Here is a 17,086-nt window from a genome sequence, read left to right on the forward strand (position 1 = left end):
TATCACAGATAGGCTTTACACACATATTCCATTTTCTGATGAGCTTCTAATTATAGTGACCGCAGAAACTCGTGAAGAACAGCATCTTTTAACAGAATATACAAAAGATATAAGGTCAGACAGCAGTATCAACTTTATATTTACGTTTACAATAGTCTGTCTAAATCCTACATTGAACCAATACTATTTTTGAACAGTAAATGAGGATTAGCAGCAGGGAACTGTATCAGTATGGCATGTCGATATTGTTAATATGTCATATAGTATTGTTACATAGTCAAGCATACAACACTTTATGAATTATTTTTGGTGCTGCATTCAAACATGTGCCATAAATCTCCACACACAAACTCAAAAAGGAGATATCAAGCCGAAATCTCGCTCTCCGTTTGTTAAAGCAAAAAAAAAAGCAAAAAAAAAAAAAAGTTTGTTAACTGGTAGACTACAACTTACCTCCAAATAGCAGGACTTTTCCCCGGTTCTTTCAGGATCGTGTAGGCCATTAAATTCATAGCCAGTTGTCATCACCATCACAGTCAGTCTGCAATGTCACTTGATTGAACTGGTCAGAATCCCCAAGATTGAGCGATGTATTGCGCTTTCAGTGTTTTATTATTTAAATTATACATTGCGACATTATACTTCACCTGAGTGACCGATCGAGGGGGATTCAGATGCGGACCGTGACGTCAGCAGCTCTGATTGGCTGAAGGCAGTGAGCAACAAAATCTGACTGGTCACAGAAAAAGTTGAAGAGACATTTGAATTCTGATAAGTCTCAAATCTCAAGTTCAACCACTCAACATATGTAATGTATGTATGTATGTTTAATACAGATTTGTGTGTACGATTGTAAAATGAGTTTGCCATTAAACATATTTACTCATATTTGGAAATTATAGGCTACACTGCATATAAAAAATTGGCTTTTAATTCATTAGTCATAATGAAATTCAAGTCCAATAAATTAAGGTTTTTGATGAAAACAATCCAGGATTTTTCTCCATATAGTGGACTTCAATGGAGCCCAAACAGTTGAAGGTCAAAATTATAGTTTCATTGCAGCTTCAAAGCATTCTACATGATCCCAGACAAGAAATAAGGGTTTATTCAGAATGAGAATCTAGAGGATATAGAAATATTCATTCATGTGCCCTCAGTTAACACCTACACATTTTAACACCTATTTGCCACCTGTTTGCCACCTGATGTCACCTGTTGGAGTTTGGGTTCCTTGCCACTGTCGCCTTTGGCTTGCTTAGTTGGGGACACTTGACATTTGACTTGACATTTGATATTCAACAGTATTCTTGACATTTATTCAACAGTGCTTTGATCTGCCTGCATTGATACTATTATTTAAGAGCTGCTGTGCAGCCAAAATTATGTACCAGTTATCAATGTAAAGCTGCTTTGATACAATCTGCATTGTAAAAAGCGCTATATAAATAAAGGTGACTTGACTTGACTCCAGTTTGTTTTACCCTGCGCACAGATTTATGGTAGCATTAGCCTCCCATTATTTACTGGTAATAATGATATCAGGAGAATCCAGAGTAAATCAAATATAACATTTTATTTGTCAAGTAAAAATGTGTCATGCCAATTACATTACATTTGGACAATTAGAAGCCAATTCAGAAATAATAAATGCATAACATCAATTACACAAAAAAATGCATATACACACAGTGATGTGTGTATGGCATCTCTGTATGGGGGAACTTATATACAGACCAGAACAAAAGGGTTATACATTTTTACTACACCAACACCTGTTTTGGGGGAGAGGAGTGGGTTTTCACAAAAGGCACCACCCAAAAAGAGGACAGAATTCTCCTTAGTTTTCAATCTTCTTCATAATACCAGTGACTGCTGTGAAATTGAGACCATTTTACCAATCGCACTGAGACATTTAAAATGATACCAAACATAAAAAGGGTAAAACGATAGATACACAAGTTACATTATACGTTTTGAAGAACTTTCAGTGACTTGAGTCAGGGGGATGGGTAGGTGTGTGTTTGTGTGTGTGTGTGTGGAGGGGGGGTTGTGTCGCGTCCCGTAGATGTGAAGGCAAGGTGTTGTCCTATGCTATTCTCTCCAGATGAGTTTTATTGTTTTATTACAGGATGCTTGATCTCAGTTTTTGTCTGAGCAGGTCTTACACATCTAAACCTCTAATAATTCTCAATGAGAACTTCTTTAGACATATGACAGAACTAAATCAAACTTTTATCCTCATTTGTAGTTTTTGTGTTTCTTTTTTTCTGTTCTTGTTGTTAGTCTTTAAAAAAACAAAAACAAAAAAAAACAAGAGAGGATTGTGTCAGGCCCTTTAAAAGGTCTTTATTGTCATTGAATATCAAGAGTTTTGTACTTCCAAAGGTACAAAACAGAATAAATGATAAACAACAGAAATAGAAAGATGGACATAAATGACTAATTAAACAGAATACAATGCTATACATTGTTCTCCCTGAAAAACCCCAAATACAATCACTATTTATTGATTAACTCAGATTTTATATGTTTAATTTGTCAATTGTTAATGAAGTTATATGTGTATGGTTCCATTTACCTGGAAATCAAAAAAACATTTGAAACTATGTAAAATGTAAAATATTACTGGTTGATTCAGATCTGATATTTTTACTCATAATATCTGTGTACACATTTTATAAAAAATAACTTGTTTAGAGTATATGATTGCTGTTCAGATGTCATTTGGATTAGATTATAAAGATTGGGTCTACATAAAATAGAAACCCAGAGCATCAAGTTCATCTCCACTTCTCCCTTTAATGCCGTGCAATCTCCCTGATCCAACATTTAAACTCACAGGCTCACCAAGTTCACTGCATTTGAGAGACATAGTTTTTCTTTCACCATTACTTTTTTCAACCACAAATTCCAGACCCCCAAGTCTGCTATAATCTATATTTGGCCACAGTGTTGCAGTGATGATTGTATCAGTGTTGTCAAAGATAAATTCTTTTTTTTTATTTCCTTCACGACGACCAGCTCGAATGATCTGGGAATCCCGGTAACCCACTTCTATTGTTTTCAGTGATTTCACGGATGAGGTAAAGAAATATTCTTCCTGTGGCACAAATGTATTTCACGTGAATAACTGAACAATAATAATGTGATAAAATATAGGAATCAGATTTTGATAAAATAGAATGAAAACAATTTTCAACCACCCTTACCTCATAGTAAAATATGACGATCTTGTAAAAGCTGTCGGTCAAAGTCGATGTAAAGGAGAATTCACCACCACCTGTCCCACCCACAACCACAGGTTCCGCTGTGGACAGAAATAAGATCCAACAAAAGCAAGATCCATTTAGACAGCAGCAGAATAAAGTTTTCAGTCCTTTTGTGATGCTTCTATTAACTAAATCAAATCAATCGCATTTAGGTTTCTTGGAGACATGGCCACAGTTCTTCTAAATTTAGTCTGTCTCAGTTTCAATGTTCCTTCATGTAATCCCAGAGAGATGCAATGATGGTGAGATCAGATCATACCGGCTGTGTCAGACTCCTTGTGCTTTCAAAAATCTCACTGGATTATTACAATTAATGGCAAAAGGAATGCTTGGAAATGTGAACTGATATTTCCTACTGACACACTACCGCAAAGTATATGAAGAACTGACTTAAAAACATCTATTTTGTGTGAAAATACTAACGTGCCTAAGACTTTTGCACTGCATGTCCAATGCTAATCATCGTCTTATGCAATGGTCATTAAAGGGATAGTTAACCCAAAAAAAGATCTATCCTTTTAATCTGCCAAAGCTACAAAAACAAGGTACTGATGATATGATAGCTGATTCTCTATCCTGTATTAACCAGTATGTTTTATTTTGTGGGTGGAAGTGGTATGATCTCGAGTAATTTGTTCATTATATTACAGAATTGTTTCTATGTGTGTGCCCTGAGCCCGTGTCCTATTTTCGTCATATGGACTCCATTTCCCACAATCCCCCATCTAGGAACCAATCATGCACTCACACCTGTTTCCTATCAGTGACCCTTTATAAGCTGCACTCACACACACACACATTGCTGAGTATTGTTTCTGCCTTGTTGAGTGTTCTGCCCTGTCTAGTGTCTAGCCTTATCCTTGCCTAGCCTTGATTCGAGCATTTAGAAACAATATTTATGAGACAATTGTTGTCAGATTTCAATGGTGATTTCAAATATAAAATTTAATTGAAAGCTTTGGAGAATTTGATGTTTCCTCATTCAAAGAGATAGGAGCTGCACTTGAATGCCCGAGAGACGTTTCTAAGATGGCCGCCGAGTGAAATGACTTGTCTTAAAGGGACTTTGTCATTACATTGTACATGTCTTCTGTAAATATTCTTGAATGTAGTTTTGTCAGCCTAAGGGATGTGGGGGGTGAGGCTTCACTTTGTGACTTAATTTGTGCAACACTCGGAAAACCTTTCTCTGTAATATTATATGCAGAAAATGGACACACCTAGACATAACAAGACGTAGTCGTTGGACACACTAACACACTCGCACACAAACAGATGTTTACAGTTTAAAGAGACAGATTCCTCAATTGTTAGTCGCTTTGGATTAGAGATGTGCATGGGTACTCCGTGTACTCGGATGTGCGGTGATGACGCCTATAGAATGCAGATAGAATGTCAAAATATGGGGGTGAAGTTCCCCATGTATGAGTTTTTGTCTCATATTTACATCATATGATATAGTGAAGCTAGTTATATCACACGCGTAATGTGCGCACTATCACACGAGCGCTGTTTTTGTTCCGAATTGCACAAGTGCAAATGCGACACTGATTTATTGAACAACAGTTAAATAAATAGCTTATTATTGTGTTATTTTAGACACAATATTGTCTGTTTTTGTCTGAATTGAGTGAATAAATGATTCAATGCACCGCTCATTAAATGATTAGTTCACTTCTGACTGAAAATTTCCTGATAATTTCCTCACCCCCATCTCATCCAAGATGTTCATGTCTTTCTTTCTTCAGCTGTAAAGAAATGAAGGTGTTTGAGGAAACATTCCAGGATTTTTCTCCATATAGTGGACTTCACTGGGGTTCAACGGGTTGAAGGTCCAAATGTCACATTCAGTGCAGCTTCAAAGAGCTCTACATGATCCCAGGCGAGGAATAAGAGTCTTATCTAGAGAAACCATCAGACAATGATGACTTTAAATTATCGTTTGGGAGAAATTTCTCAGCAAAATTTGATGTGCGATTAATTTGGGATTAATTAGGTTTGTAATTGATGTAATTGATTAGATTCTTTTTTTTTTTTTTTTTTTTTTAAAGTCGATTGACAGCCCTAATATAGTTCTTTTATTCTGATTGGTTATTGCAGCATTTTGGGTGGTACCTTCAGGTCTTAAGAGCACAAGTTGAGTTGCACATTCAGACAAGTATGTGTGCATTCGTGTGCACATGTAAAATGTAATATTACTTTTATACCACATGATTAATCTCATATAGAACAGACTTTAGTTACTGGTGTTCATTCATCAATCCGCTTAACCGATGCAGCTATTCATAATACTGTGTATAAGCTGCTGTGTGAACAAGATCGTTTGAGAGTCACATCTGCAGATGACACTTACCTAAAGGGGAAGTGTTGACAGTATCGCTGGCTTCACTCACTCCCACTTTATCAAAAGTTCTGTAGCGGAGCAGGTAATTCTTTCCAGGTGCCAATCCGGCCAGAATAAACTCCTTTTTATGTGTTTCTACAGAAAGCCATGGTTGCTCAGCTCCAGAATCTGCCTGCTTGCATTCTAATCTGTACCGCACTGTCTCTCCAGTTGAAGACATCGGCAGTTTCAGGGCCATACCTTTGGCCAGGACATTCTTCACTATTGGTGGGGGCGGCTTGGACATGGGCTGGAACTGTGTGTCTGTCAGTTGCCCTTTTTCATACAGATAGATAGAGGAGCCGGCAATGGAGGGATTGGGGATGGCAGAAATAATTAAGCGGATTCTCTTTTCACCTTTATTGGCTTCTGCAAACCTCTTGAATTGAGACATGTTCTCTCTCATATTTCTTCTGACATTGGGATCATTGAACCACTTTGTGACATGTTCCATAGAAAACCAAGTGTAACTCACACTGTGTTCACTGAACCACTCTGAACTAAAATCTGTTCTCCCATCTAGCTCTTTAAACTTGTCAGATTCCAGAAACTCCTTCAGGGTTGAAAGATATGGCTCTTCATACTTAAGAGATGTGAAGGTCAAGCTCACCACTGCATCAACATCAGTATCAAATAAGGTGGTAACGAGATCGACAGAGTCTGCAATTTTGATCCCTTCCAGTGACTTGGTGTAAGAACTCAAGATGTGAAGTTCAGACTTTGCATCATCTAACCACTTGTTAAGTTTATCAGCATTGAATGGGGAGCTCCTGTGGATCCTCAGGATTTCTTCCAGAAACTTCTCCTCCTTATCTCCTCCTCGAACAGCAGGCAAGGCCCTGCCGACTGCTTTCAGTAGCATTGACTTGTATGTGTTAAATGAGTCCTTAAACCGGTCTAGCCTCTCTTTGATGTCACTGAAAGCATTGACCAGTGTACTTTTGATCAGGTCATTGTATGTCCTCTCTGCTTCTTCTAGCACCTCATTTATACCTTCAATTTTGGAAACCAGACGTGTGTTGATTTCTCTCTCCAGCTGAGCTGCTTTACTGTCCAGTAGATGAAGAGGATGGAGCCAAACTTTTATTGGAACCACATTAGTTTTATTGTTCTTTATTAGATTGGGGAGCGTCTTATATGTCTGTATGGCTTCCATGTATGTGGTGGGGTTCTGCTCAAGTAAGAAGTCCCCATAAAATGTGCAGATGGTATTCTCAGCAATTTTCTTGTCATCGTCATTCATATTAACAGATCCTTCACCCTCAATGGAAAGTCCAACGATGCTCCTGACCACGCCATTCAGTTTACCCTCAATCTCCTGCTTGTTTTCCTCTTCTGAAATCGTCCGATCAAACACCATGACAGCCTGAGCTCCATACAGTACTGCCGTGACCACATGAGTTGCACTTTTCTGGTCGAACACCTGAGGGTAGGTGAACCGGCCCAGTTGGCTCATAGTGAGCTGTTCATATCTTGTGGTTTCACTGTAATACATTGTAACTCTGGACTGTCGGTGTGAGGATTTGGTGTCATGCAGGAACTTGCCAGATCCTCCCACATTCACCAGCCCTCCCAAGAAGCTGGCCTTCAGAGAAGCACTTACATCCAGGAGGCTGGACTTACTAGAAAGAGAGTCAGAACTACTGAACTTCAAATCTGTCAGGGGCTGTGGACGACTGTACAAATTGTTACGTAGTGAGTTCTCATCCCAGAGAGTAACACCTGAAACGAAAAATGGCTTCAACAGTTACTGTGTGTATGAGCAAGTGATGTACTGTTGTAAATGTACATTGTAAATGTGCAGATTTTATACCCCTACACAAAGAAAATATATTTAATATATATAACTTCATAACATATAGATGTCCATGTGATAAGATATGCTACTGCATGTCTATAAATAAATTGAACATATAGATAGTTAACAATATAGTTCAATATTTATGTTTTTTTAATTCGTTTTTTTGGGGTAGATACACCACCTGGAATGAAGGAGTCTTCGCGGCAGTCGTAAAGCATACCAAGAGACAGGGGTCTTCCAAGGGCCGCAACTTCCATTGGCTCTGATGCCATGGACATAAAAAAGAAAAAAGGAAAAACAAAAGATAACATTTATAGCACATTTTTCCATCTTAATGACAATAAATACTGTTTAAAGCTGTAGAAATCCATTATAAAAAATATAGCTGCAAACTCATTGAACAACAAAATGCATTGAGCGGAAATACAAAATCAAGCTAACAACCAGTGTTGCCAGATTGGTTGGAAGATTTCCAGCCCAAAATCTCACCAAAACCTCAGAATGCGGGCTCATTATTGGCCGAAGCAATTCACATGCCTATGACGTGATGCTGACGCAGGAGCCGACCAATAATGAGTCGAAAGCAATGGATGTAAACAACGCATGAGAATGATGCAGAAGAGAAGAGATTGTGTGGCCTGTTGCATAAAGCTGAGTTTCAGAGTAGGTTAGAGTTGACCAAACCAAACAAATCCAACATGGTTTTCATCCCTCAGCACTCAGTTTAAACATTCTCAGCCAACTCCGATGTTAATGACATTCAGTAGATGGCGTTTACAAGGTGGAGATCTGAAACCATTCATCTTTAAGAGAGGTGTACACATGTTTTTGTGCATACGTTTTGCTTCTACTTTAGTAATTATTTCTTTTAAAGTACTTTTACTATACTTTTACAAGTACTTTTTTTTGGTTACTCTACCTATCTCTTGTAAATAAATGAGATTGTATAACATTATAGCAGACAACAAACAATTATATATATATATATATATATATATATATATATATATATATTATTAACATAATAATTATATCAGCTGTTGCTCTACATTTACCAGTAATATGTCTTAGTAAGATCTTTAAATGCAGTTTTATGTTCAAAGCTCTGAAGCTTTCAAACATATAATACAATACAAAACAAGGATGATTGAGAGATGAACAAGTATAAACCTTCCTCGAAAACCTAACGTAACATATTTGATACATTTCAACATGTTGTTTTTTTTTCTAACAATGATTGATGGACATAAAAATGAAGGAAGGACCCTATGCCTAAGATTGATATAGGCTACTACAGCAATCTCAGTTGCTGAATTTGAATGCATAATCACTGATTTCACCTGCCATTATTGTTTTTCTGCACATGCAGGTCAGTTCAGGACCATGATAATCACACTGGAATCTGATATTGGCCACGTTAGAAAAAAAAAGTGAACTTTCAATCAAAAATGATCTGATTTGTGCAAGCTTTCAATATTATAATTCTGACTGGTATTGTTCATGGCTTTTTGTTTAATTCTTGATGGGGATTTTGTTATTATTATTAAAAAAAAATGAAACAAATTTCAGACAAAAATCAGACAATATTTGAATATTTTCTTTCCTTCTGAGGACATTTAATCACATTCACATTTTGTAACACCATTCACATCTTACCTTGAGTCTTTGTTTTGCTTTGGTGTGTAAAGAAACCTCTTATTCCAGTTTGAGCATTCGCCACAGCTAGGGTTGACAACCATAGATACGTACACAAGTAAATGAAGTTTGGCTGCTTCAGGTACACCGAAAGTGCCACCATCTTAGAACAGTCAGCAAGGAGATCTGTTTGAACGGAAGTCAGAGGAGAAGATGCCTGAGTGTTGTGAATTAGCTGCTTTTGTGTTGAAAATATACAGACATTGATCATAACTGTGATATTTAAAAAAATTAAATATTGATATCATGTTAATACTATATAATAATAGAGAACAATAACATTGCTAAGTTATTAATAATGCATCAATATTTTGAAAAAGACTCCTTTAAAAGGAATATGATTGTTTAAAATAATCCAGTCGTTTGAGCTGCGTGTGCTGAAGCTGAAGGGTGAATGAAAACCGGTAAACTCAAGTACTTTGCTAGCGGGTTAATAAACTAAAACCAAATGCATCCTTTATGAGATTAATCAGGTATATATACACAACATAAAAATAACTTACACCTGCACTAAATGATGCAAATTCACAAGTGAACAGTCAAGTCAGCCATGATAAAAAAAAAGAGTGTGTTTACTGCCAATACACACACGACACGCTGCTATGAGCAAGATATGCTTCTGCTGCTGAGCAAAGCATACGTGATGTGAATTGCCCAGATCTACACAGGTGGAGCTGGGGAAGGTGGAAGGTTTCTGAATGCGCACCGCAGGCGCTGACCAAATATTTGAAAGTTGAGCAGCGCTATCATTGGCTACTGATACAGCAGGAGCCAATCAGCTGTGACCTATAGATAATGATGTGATTGCAAACAGATTGGATTAAGGATCTATTAACCTGTGCCATCTAGAGTTTCATGACAGAATTTTGAATTACTGTATTTTACAAACTTTCTAATCACTTACAAAGCACTAAATGGTTTAGCTCCCCAGTACCTGAGCGAGCTCTTAGCACAGTATGCGTGGAGGCGTGAATCATCATGAATAATGGTGTGATTCACACATGAGAAAACAAAAGATCTGCATAATGACCTGTAATGACCTGCATAATAATAAGCTCTCTCAGTCAGGTAGGCTGTGAAAAAACCCTCTGTGATCATGCTGATAACATAGAATATCAAAATCAACCACAGGCAGTAGATTCCCAAAACATCACAGATATGATACAGATATGGCAGCTAAAGGTCGATTGAAGTTTCATTTTAAACCTCTTGTAAGCGGTTATGTATGTCTTATGGATGACTTTGAAATGTATAAGACGATGAGCCAGGTTTTCAGAAGTTAAAATTAGATTAGACCACACCCTCTCCCAGTCGATCAATGAGTCAAAATCTGTTAATTCATGATACCAGATAGTTTTAATAGAAAGAGGCTTTGCAGTGTGTTCATTAAGTTTACTATATATATTAAAGAAACAGATGGCCGACTCGAGAGTGCTAATATACAGGTACACTTAATAGGAGAATTTAGGCCATTTACATTCAATGGTAAGATATTCAGAACATGCATTGTGTGCTCGCAATGCCAAGATTGTGTCTAAGTGCAGAGAAACAAAAGCAATGTCATACTGCCAGTGACATGTAAACGTTAGTATGTATCCTAGAGACCAAATTTATTGGCTTTAAAATCATCCAAAAATTTAAATTCTGTCTCCATATACTCACTTTCATGGTGTTCTCGCATGTCAATGTCCGTGTTTACTTCAGTAAAAAAGGCATTGTGTCTCTTCAGAAGGCTTGGATTTAGACCGCTGGATTGATTATTTTTACCATGCCTTTATGATCATTTTTTTTTATCTTTTAAGTTTTGGGGGAATGTACTTTAAATGGAGGGACAGAAATCTTTCAGGTTTCAAAAAAAAATATCTTCATTTGTGTTTGGAAGATGAATGAAAATCTTATAGTTTTGAAACAAAATGAGGATGTTTTTTTTTTTTTTTTTTGGGTGAATTATACGTCATAAATACAGTAAGCTGAGTCTTGGATAAGGCTAACTTTAAATCGCATATCATATCATTTATATCTATGATACATATTGTCGCATTTTTATATGGCGATATAACAATGTATCGTTACTCCAAGGAAGGCAGTGCAAAGATTACATAATGTTTTATAATCCTCAGAGGTGTCTGTATTGTTTTGTTGCTGGAGTAATACTGTGTTTTGTCTCTGTCTTATTTACAATGATGCAGAGGTGGGTGTTGATCTTCTGCTGCATTTGACACTGTCGATCACAACATACTTCTTGACAGGCTGTCTTATGCGGACATGCGGAGTCCCTCAAGGCTCAATTCTTGGACCGCTCTTGTTCAAAGAACCAAATTGCATATCATAGCTATGCAGATGACACTCAGATTTACCTAGCCCTATCACCTAATGACTACAGCCCCATTGACTCCCTGTGTCAATGCATTGATGATTGATGATTGATGATTAAAAATTGGATGTGCCTAAACTTCCTTCAGTTAAAGACAAAACTGAAGTCATTGCATTTGGAAACAAAGATGAAGTTCTCAAAGTGAACATTTACCTTCACTCAATTATCCTGACTGAAACTCTGATTCTTCCAGATAAAGATAGTCTCTGCTTTTATTGATATTCTTATGCATTCCATTTTTAATCTTATGTTGTTTGTTTTCTTTTCATGTAAAATGTTCTATATAAATACACTCGCCTTGCCTAGAAGCGGTCTTTTGTCACACTATGATGTCATACTGAGACAAAATTAGCAGAGAGTCATTTTTGGCCGCTTGGTCTCAATAAAAGCTGTTTTTAGACTAACAAGAAAGTTTCACCTTCTGGCTTTATTCACCACAGGCTTCATGAAAAAATAACTACAGTCATTTCATTAATTCTCTCAATGTTTGAAATTTCCTTATAAATAAGGAAGGTTATTTAATTCATTATTTAAAAAAAAATCCAGTGTTATGAATAATATCCAATATTATTTCCATCAGTTCCTTTGCAATCTAGTGATGTATTTTAATTTAAATAAAAACATGCCTATAAATCCCCAGTGAGCACATCTGAATCGTTTCTTGAGCTCTAGCTCATTCACATCACCAGTTCATATTGATTTAAATGATGAATTACCTGGAGTCTCTGTGTGTCTGTGGGAAGTTCAGAGATGAAATCTTCTGCTAAAGTCTTCAACTGAAGTCTGAAGCTCACTTGATTTCTGTAGTGATATTATACTCAGAAAAATCTGCCCTTTACCCTCATGGACCCAGACTCTGCTGGCCCCAAAATTGAGATTTGAGGTTAGCACATCACAGCATCGCAGTATTGTGAGCTTACTGTCATTCATGTTTGTGCCAAAAACAAACAAACACCTGGTCTTCTTAGGGGCAAAAGTTATAGAAGATTAAAGTTAACCCAAAAATTCAACTTCTGTCATCATTTACTCACCCTCATATAACCTTCTATATAACATATTATCATTGATCACCTTTAACATAAAAATCATGTGTGATGGTCAATGTTTATACAGTGGGCTTCAGAAATATTGGCACCTTCGGTAAAATATAAACTATTAAAAATAGTTTTTGCCACTTCTTCTCTTTGTATTTCATTCAAAATATTCACAAAAATCTAACCTTTAACTGAAGTCAAGCTACATAAAACATGAATGCGGAAAGGTTTTTTGTATATTGGTATTTTGTATATAAAATATTTGTTCTAAAATTATTGGCTAGTTGGGTCTTGGGGTCAGAAAATCTCCAAAACTATGATCAGACCTCGCCTTTATAACCACAATTTGTTTGGTAAGGTTGCATTAAAAAAGCCTTCATCTAGGGGTATCACAATATAATGGTATTGACGACAACCACGTTATTCAAAACATGAAATACCAATTTCATGTAAATTAAGGGTAAGACAATATAGTGGTATTGGCAATATAATTTAAATTATCATTTGATCTAATTAATTCTGCCAAATGTTTTCTTTCAAATAATCAATGTTGGAAGTCCAAAGGCTTCATGAACTATTTATTTTAATTTGAGTATGCCATTTCTTGGATTTGGGCTCCAAATGGAGACTAAGGTATTAGTTGTTTTGTTAAAGGGAATCCCTGGTTTTAAGACTTGTATGGCTTAATATAACATAAAAGATGACTGAAATATGTTGTAGAAAACCCATGAAAGATTTACGTTATTTAAAAGTTCCACATCGTTTTATACATATTTTAGACAACAGGGGGCGCCATTTTGTTTAGGTGCACAGTGCATTCGACGTCGATGACATTGCTTCAGTGAGCTACTGACACTACCCTGCTGCTATTTTTACCGCAACACAACTCTGAATATAATATACGATGCCACATAAGTCTTTACTGCTTTACTAGCGATAAGAGAGAAAAGAATGGGCAGTTGTGCAGAATGTGGACAAATAAAACTTCCTAAAGATCTGCGTCTTTGTTCTCTTCTCTTTAGCCCTGATGCCTTTGAGGCTTTTACTAGACCACAGCTGAAAGAGCTTACAGTTGCCGATGGATATAAGTGTAGGGGAGAGTGGGGTAAGATGAACCAGTGGGTAAGTTGACCCACCCCCTGTATCTTGGCAACCGTACCATTTTATTGTCATGTGACCATATATTTTAGAAACACCCATCATTTCTGCCAGACTGTGAAAAGGAGAAGCACATGGGAGGAGTGGAAGTCGCTCATTTACTTTAAAAATGTGTTTGGCTTGTCAAAAGAAAAATTTTAACATAACAGATGTAAAGACTGTTTCATCAAATCAAATTTGTCCAGGTCTAAAAATATTTATGATGCATATTGGTGATTTAGCAACGCATAAAACCATGCGAGTCATTTAGCTAAATATTATTCTGAATTGGTAAGCTAGCTAGCTTTTCCTAAAATGGCAGCTATGGGGCAAAGTAAACCAACTGCTGTGGGGTAAATTGAGCCAGTGTTTTAACTTACCCCACCATAAGGCACTGAATTTAAATTAAGTCTGAAGTATAAACTGGTGTCATTGCAGTGAAATATTAAGGTTTAGTTTATCTTTATTTTCGAGTTTATTTAATAGGAACAGTGTACAAGCACACCAAATCCTTCTCTGATATGAACCAGAGGATGTATATATTTCCACCTGTCGTCTCTAATGGCCTAACATGGTCGACATTGCAGAAAAACTACCATGTCAAGAACCTTTTGACTAAAATGTTTATTACTTTCAGTGACATTTATTCATTCTTTAATTTTACTCAACAAACTCGCTGTTTAGTGTGTTTATGGGAAGGTTACAACTTTGATGTTCAACATATTGTTTCAGAAATGCGAGCAATTAAACTGAAATTTCAACTTCAGTTGGTTGGTTTTATGTTGTTTTAATTTAGCTTTAAAAAATATTTGTAAAGGAAATTTGAGTAGTAAATGAGTTTTTAAAATGGGTTTGATTCAGATTCAGTTAGATGGCCAGTTTACACCCACCTACTGACTCGGCTCAACTTACCCCTAACCTGGGGTAAATTGAGCCAGAGGAACACTTTTTTTATACAAAGCCATATTTTTAGAACCCGTTGTCATAGATGTATTCTGATCATTTAAAATGATAGGAAACATCCTGAAATTACTTTAAAAACTTTAATTGTGCTTCTGCCTCATTTTCCCTTATCTTGAGGACCACATAAGTAAAAAATGGCTCATCTTACCCCTATGCTTTAACCAAATGCCACGCCTGTCATGGAGACTGACGAAGGTAAGCCTATAACACATCTGGACTGAGACAGACTCAAAGCTCGTGTGCTGTGATGATTAAGATACCTGTGATTGCATAAACAGTAGCATCTTCTCAGCATGTGTAACCGTGTGTGATCCATTCAGGTGATCAGATGATTTTATTTGAACAGTAGTTCGAATAGCCACAGAGACATTGCATGTCTTCAATGTTTTCATCCTCACTAATTTTGCTCTCTGGCACAAATTGAAAAGGGTTTTAAAAGGAACCATGCGGATATTTAGACCTGTATGCGTTCCTAGATTACTGATGAACCAAAGTACACCATTGAAAAAGTGTCAAAGGCATCAGGGCTAAAGTGGAGAGAACAAAGACGCAGTTAGGAAGTTTTATTCGTCCACATTCGGCACAACTTCCCATTCTTTTCTCCTCTTCTTATCGCCAGTAAAGCAGTAAAGACTTACATGTCTTCTCTTGTTGTCCTTTGACTGAAATGTATAATTTATTAGCTAAAAAAGAGAGCAAACACAAAATAAACAAAGTGAAGAGACATTTTTCTGATAGCATTGTTTTTTTTTTCAAGGTTTCTATAGATATTGCGATATATAATTACTGGAGAAAAAAGAAAAAAAAGAAAAATCATGACAGCCGTGACCTCTAACAGCAATCTAATGTTTGACAGACATTACTGGAACTTTCAGAGGATGGGTTTGATCGTCAGATGAGACCAAAATAACGCTCGGTTGAAAAACAAACACTTTGTGTAAACTGTAAAATCTCCTTTCGTTTCTAATGTGGACATTATACATTCCCACCTATGCTGAAGTTTGTTTTGCTGTTAATATGTAGCTCATTTTCTGCTTATTATTAATCTTGTTATCCGTGTCAACATGCAGGGATGCATTTCCCAAAAGCATCGTGAGCCCAAGTTGATCGGGAAGACCATTACGATCAACTAAACTCACAAAGCTTTTGGGAAACACATCCCAGAGCAATGGCCATGATTGGATATTTTAAAGGGGCAGGTTGTGAAACCAAGAGAAAGGGCACAAGATCACTGTGATGAGTATATTATAGTGTGATTTGTTAAAAAAAAAAAAAAAATGAAAAAATTGAGGGACATGAATGATGATATGCAACTTGAAATGAAATGTTTAATATCAAATGCACAGTAAATAATTCTTAGTAAGGTAAAAGCACAGAAAATATGAGCTTTAAATGAATTCAAATTTTAACTGAACAATTAACAGAGCTGACAGGCATTAGTGTATGAACCAGAAAACATTCAGCTGCAGATATAACATTATTTCACAGACGAGGAACAGATTTAATCATCATCTATCCTGACAAAACTACATCTTCAGAATCAGAAGCAGAGATGCCCTACAGAAAACAACTACAACCACCACCACCACCACCAGAGGGCAGATATTCAGAAGATACTGAGATTTCTCCCATCTGAAAATGTGCTGAATTAAACATGCACTAAATTTAAATAAAAACATGATTCTAACCATTAGCAGTTTTTTGATACATACAGATCATCACAATATCATGAAGTGTAACACACAGTTAGATTGTGGTGCCAGAGGAAGAGATACAAGAGAGACATGAGCTGGGTTTAATATAATGACTCAAGCGCCGTCACACTCATCCGCATACATGGGTTAGATTGAGGAAAAGTATCCAAATAAACATTCAACTCAGATCACAAACAGAAAGAGGGAGATGAGCAAATGTCTGTAGAGCGGTTATCTCTTCTTCTGCTCACCTTCTGCCTTTCTTTCAGACACAAACACCCTCTATACACATCCGCAGTTGTCATTCTACCACAAATTACCCTAAGCTCTCTAAGTGACCGCTACAAAAGCACCATGACCTACATGTCCAGGCCAGTTTTCATGATAGCTGCTGGTGTGCAAAAATCTTTTCTAGTACTGGAACACTTTAAGCACTGAACTGACACATCTCACTCAACACATGGGTAGAGCTATTCACAGTCATTATCACACATTTCTCAAAAACTGTTGTACATTATGAAATATTCTCATTTTGCACCCTAGGCAGTGTCTGTGTTGCTCCTCTAGTAGGCAGAGTACGGTATATGAGCGGAGTGGATTTCCCTCCGTTCTGAAAGCATGTTGTAAGCAGTCAGTTGCCTGTGTGCACTCCAGGACAGAGGTCATGATCCTGTGCCAACAAATGCTGTTATATTTTAAGAGTCAGTGGGACAAACTAAGATCAATGCAATGT

General features: G+C 36.7%; 1 protein-coding gene across 1 annotated transcript; it reads right to left on the minus strand.

Annotated features, from left to right (window-relative positions):
- Window positions 1-1,980: 1,980 nt before the first annotated feature.
- LOC125246356 (cytolytic toxin-alpha-like) lies at window positions 1,981-16,673 on the minus strand. Its single transcript, XM_048157331.1, has 6 exons — window positions 16,605-16,673; window positions 9,113-9,277; window positions 7,638-7,718; window positions 5,626-7,377; window positions 3,213-3,310; window positions 1,981-3,103 (listed from the first exon to the last, which is right to left on the minus strand). Exons 2-6 carry the CDS (start codon window positions 9,252-9,254, stop codon window positions 2,753-2,755), a joined length of 2,424 nt encoding a protein of 807 aa, XP_048013288.1. The 5' UTR covers window positions 9,255-9,277; window positions 16,605-16,673; the 3' UTR covers window positions 1,981-2,752.
- Window positions 16,674-17,086: the final 413 nt, after the last annotated feature.

Source organism: Megalobrama amblycephala, linkage group LG1, assembly GCF_018812025.1.
Source record: "Megalobrama amblycephala isolate DHTTF-2021 linkage group LG1, ASM1881202v1, whole genome shotgun sequence".
NCBI lineage: Eukaryota > Metazoa > Chordata > Actinopteri > Cypriniformes > Xenocyprididae > Megalobrama > Megalobrama amblycephala.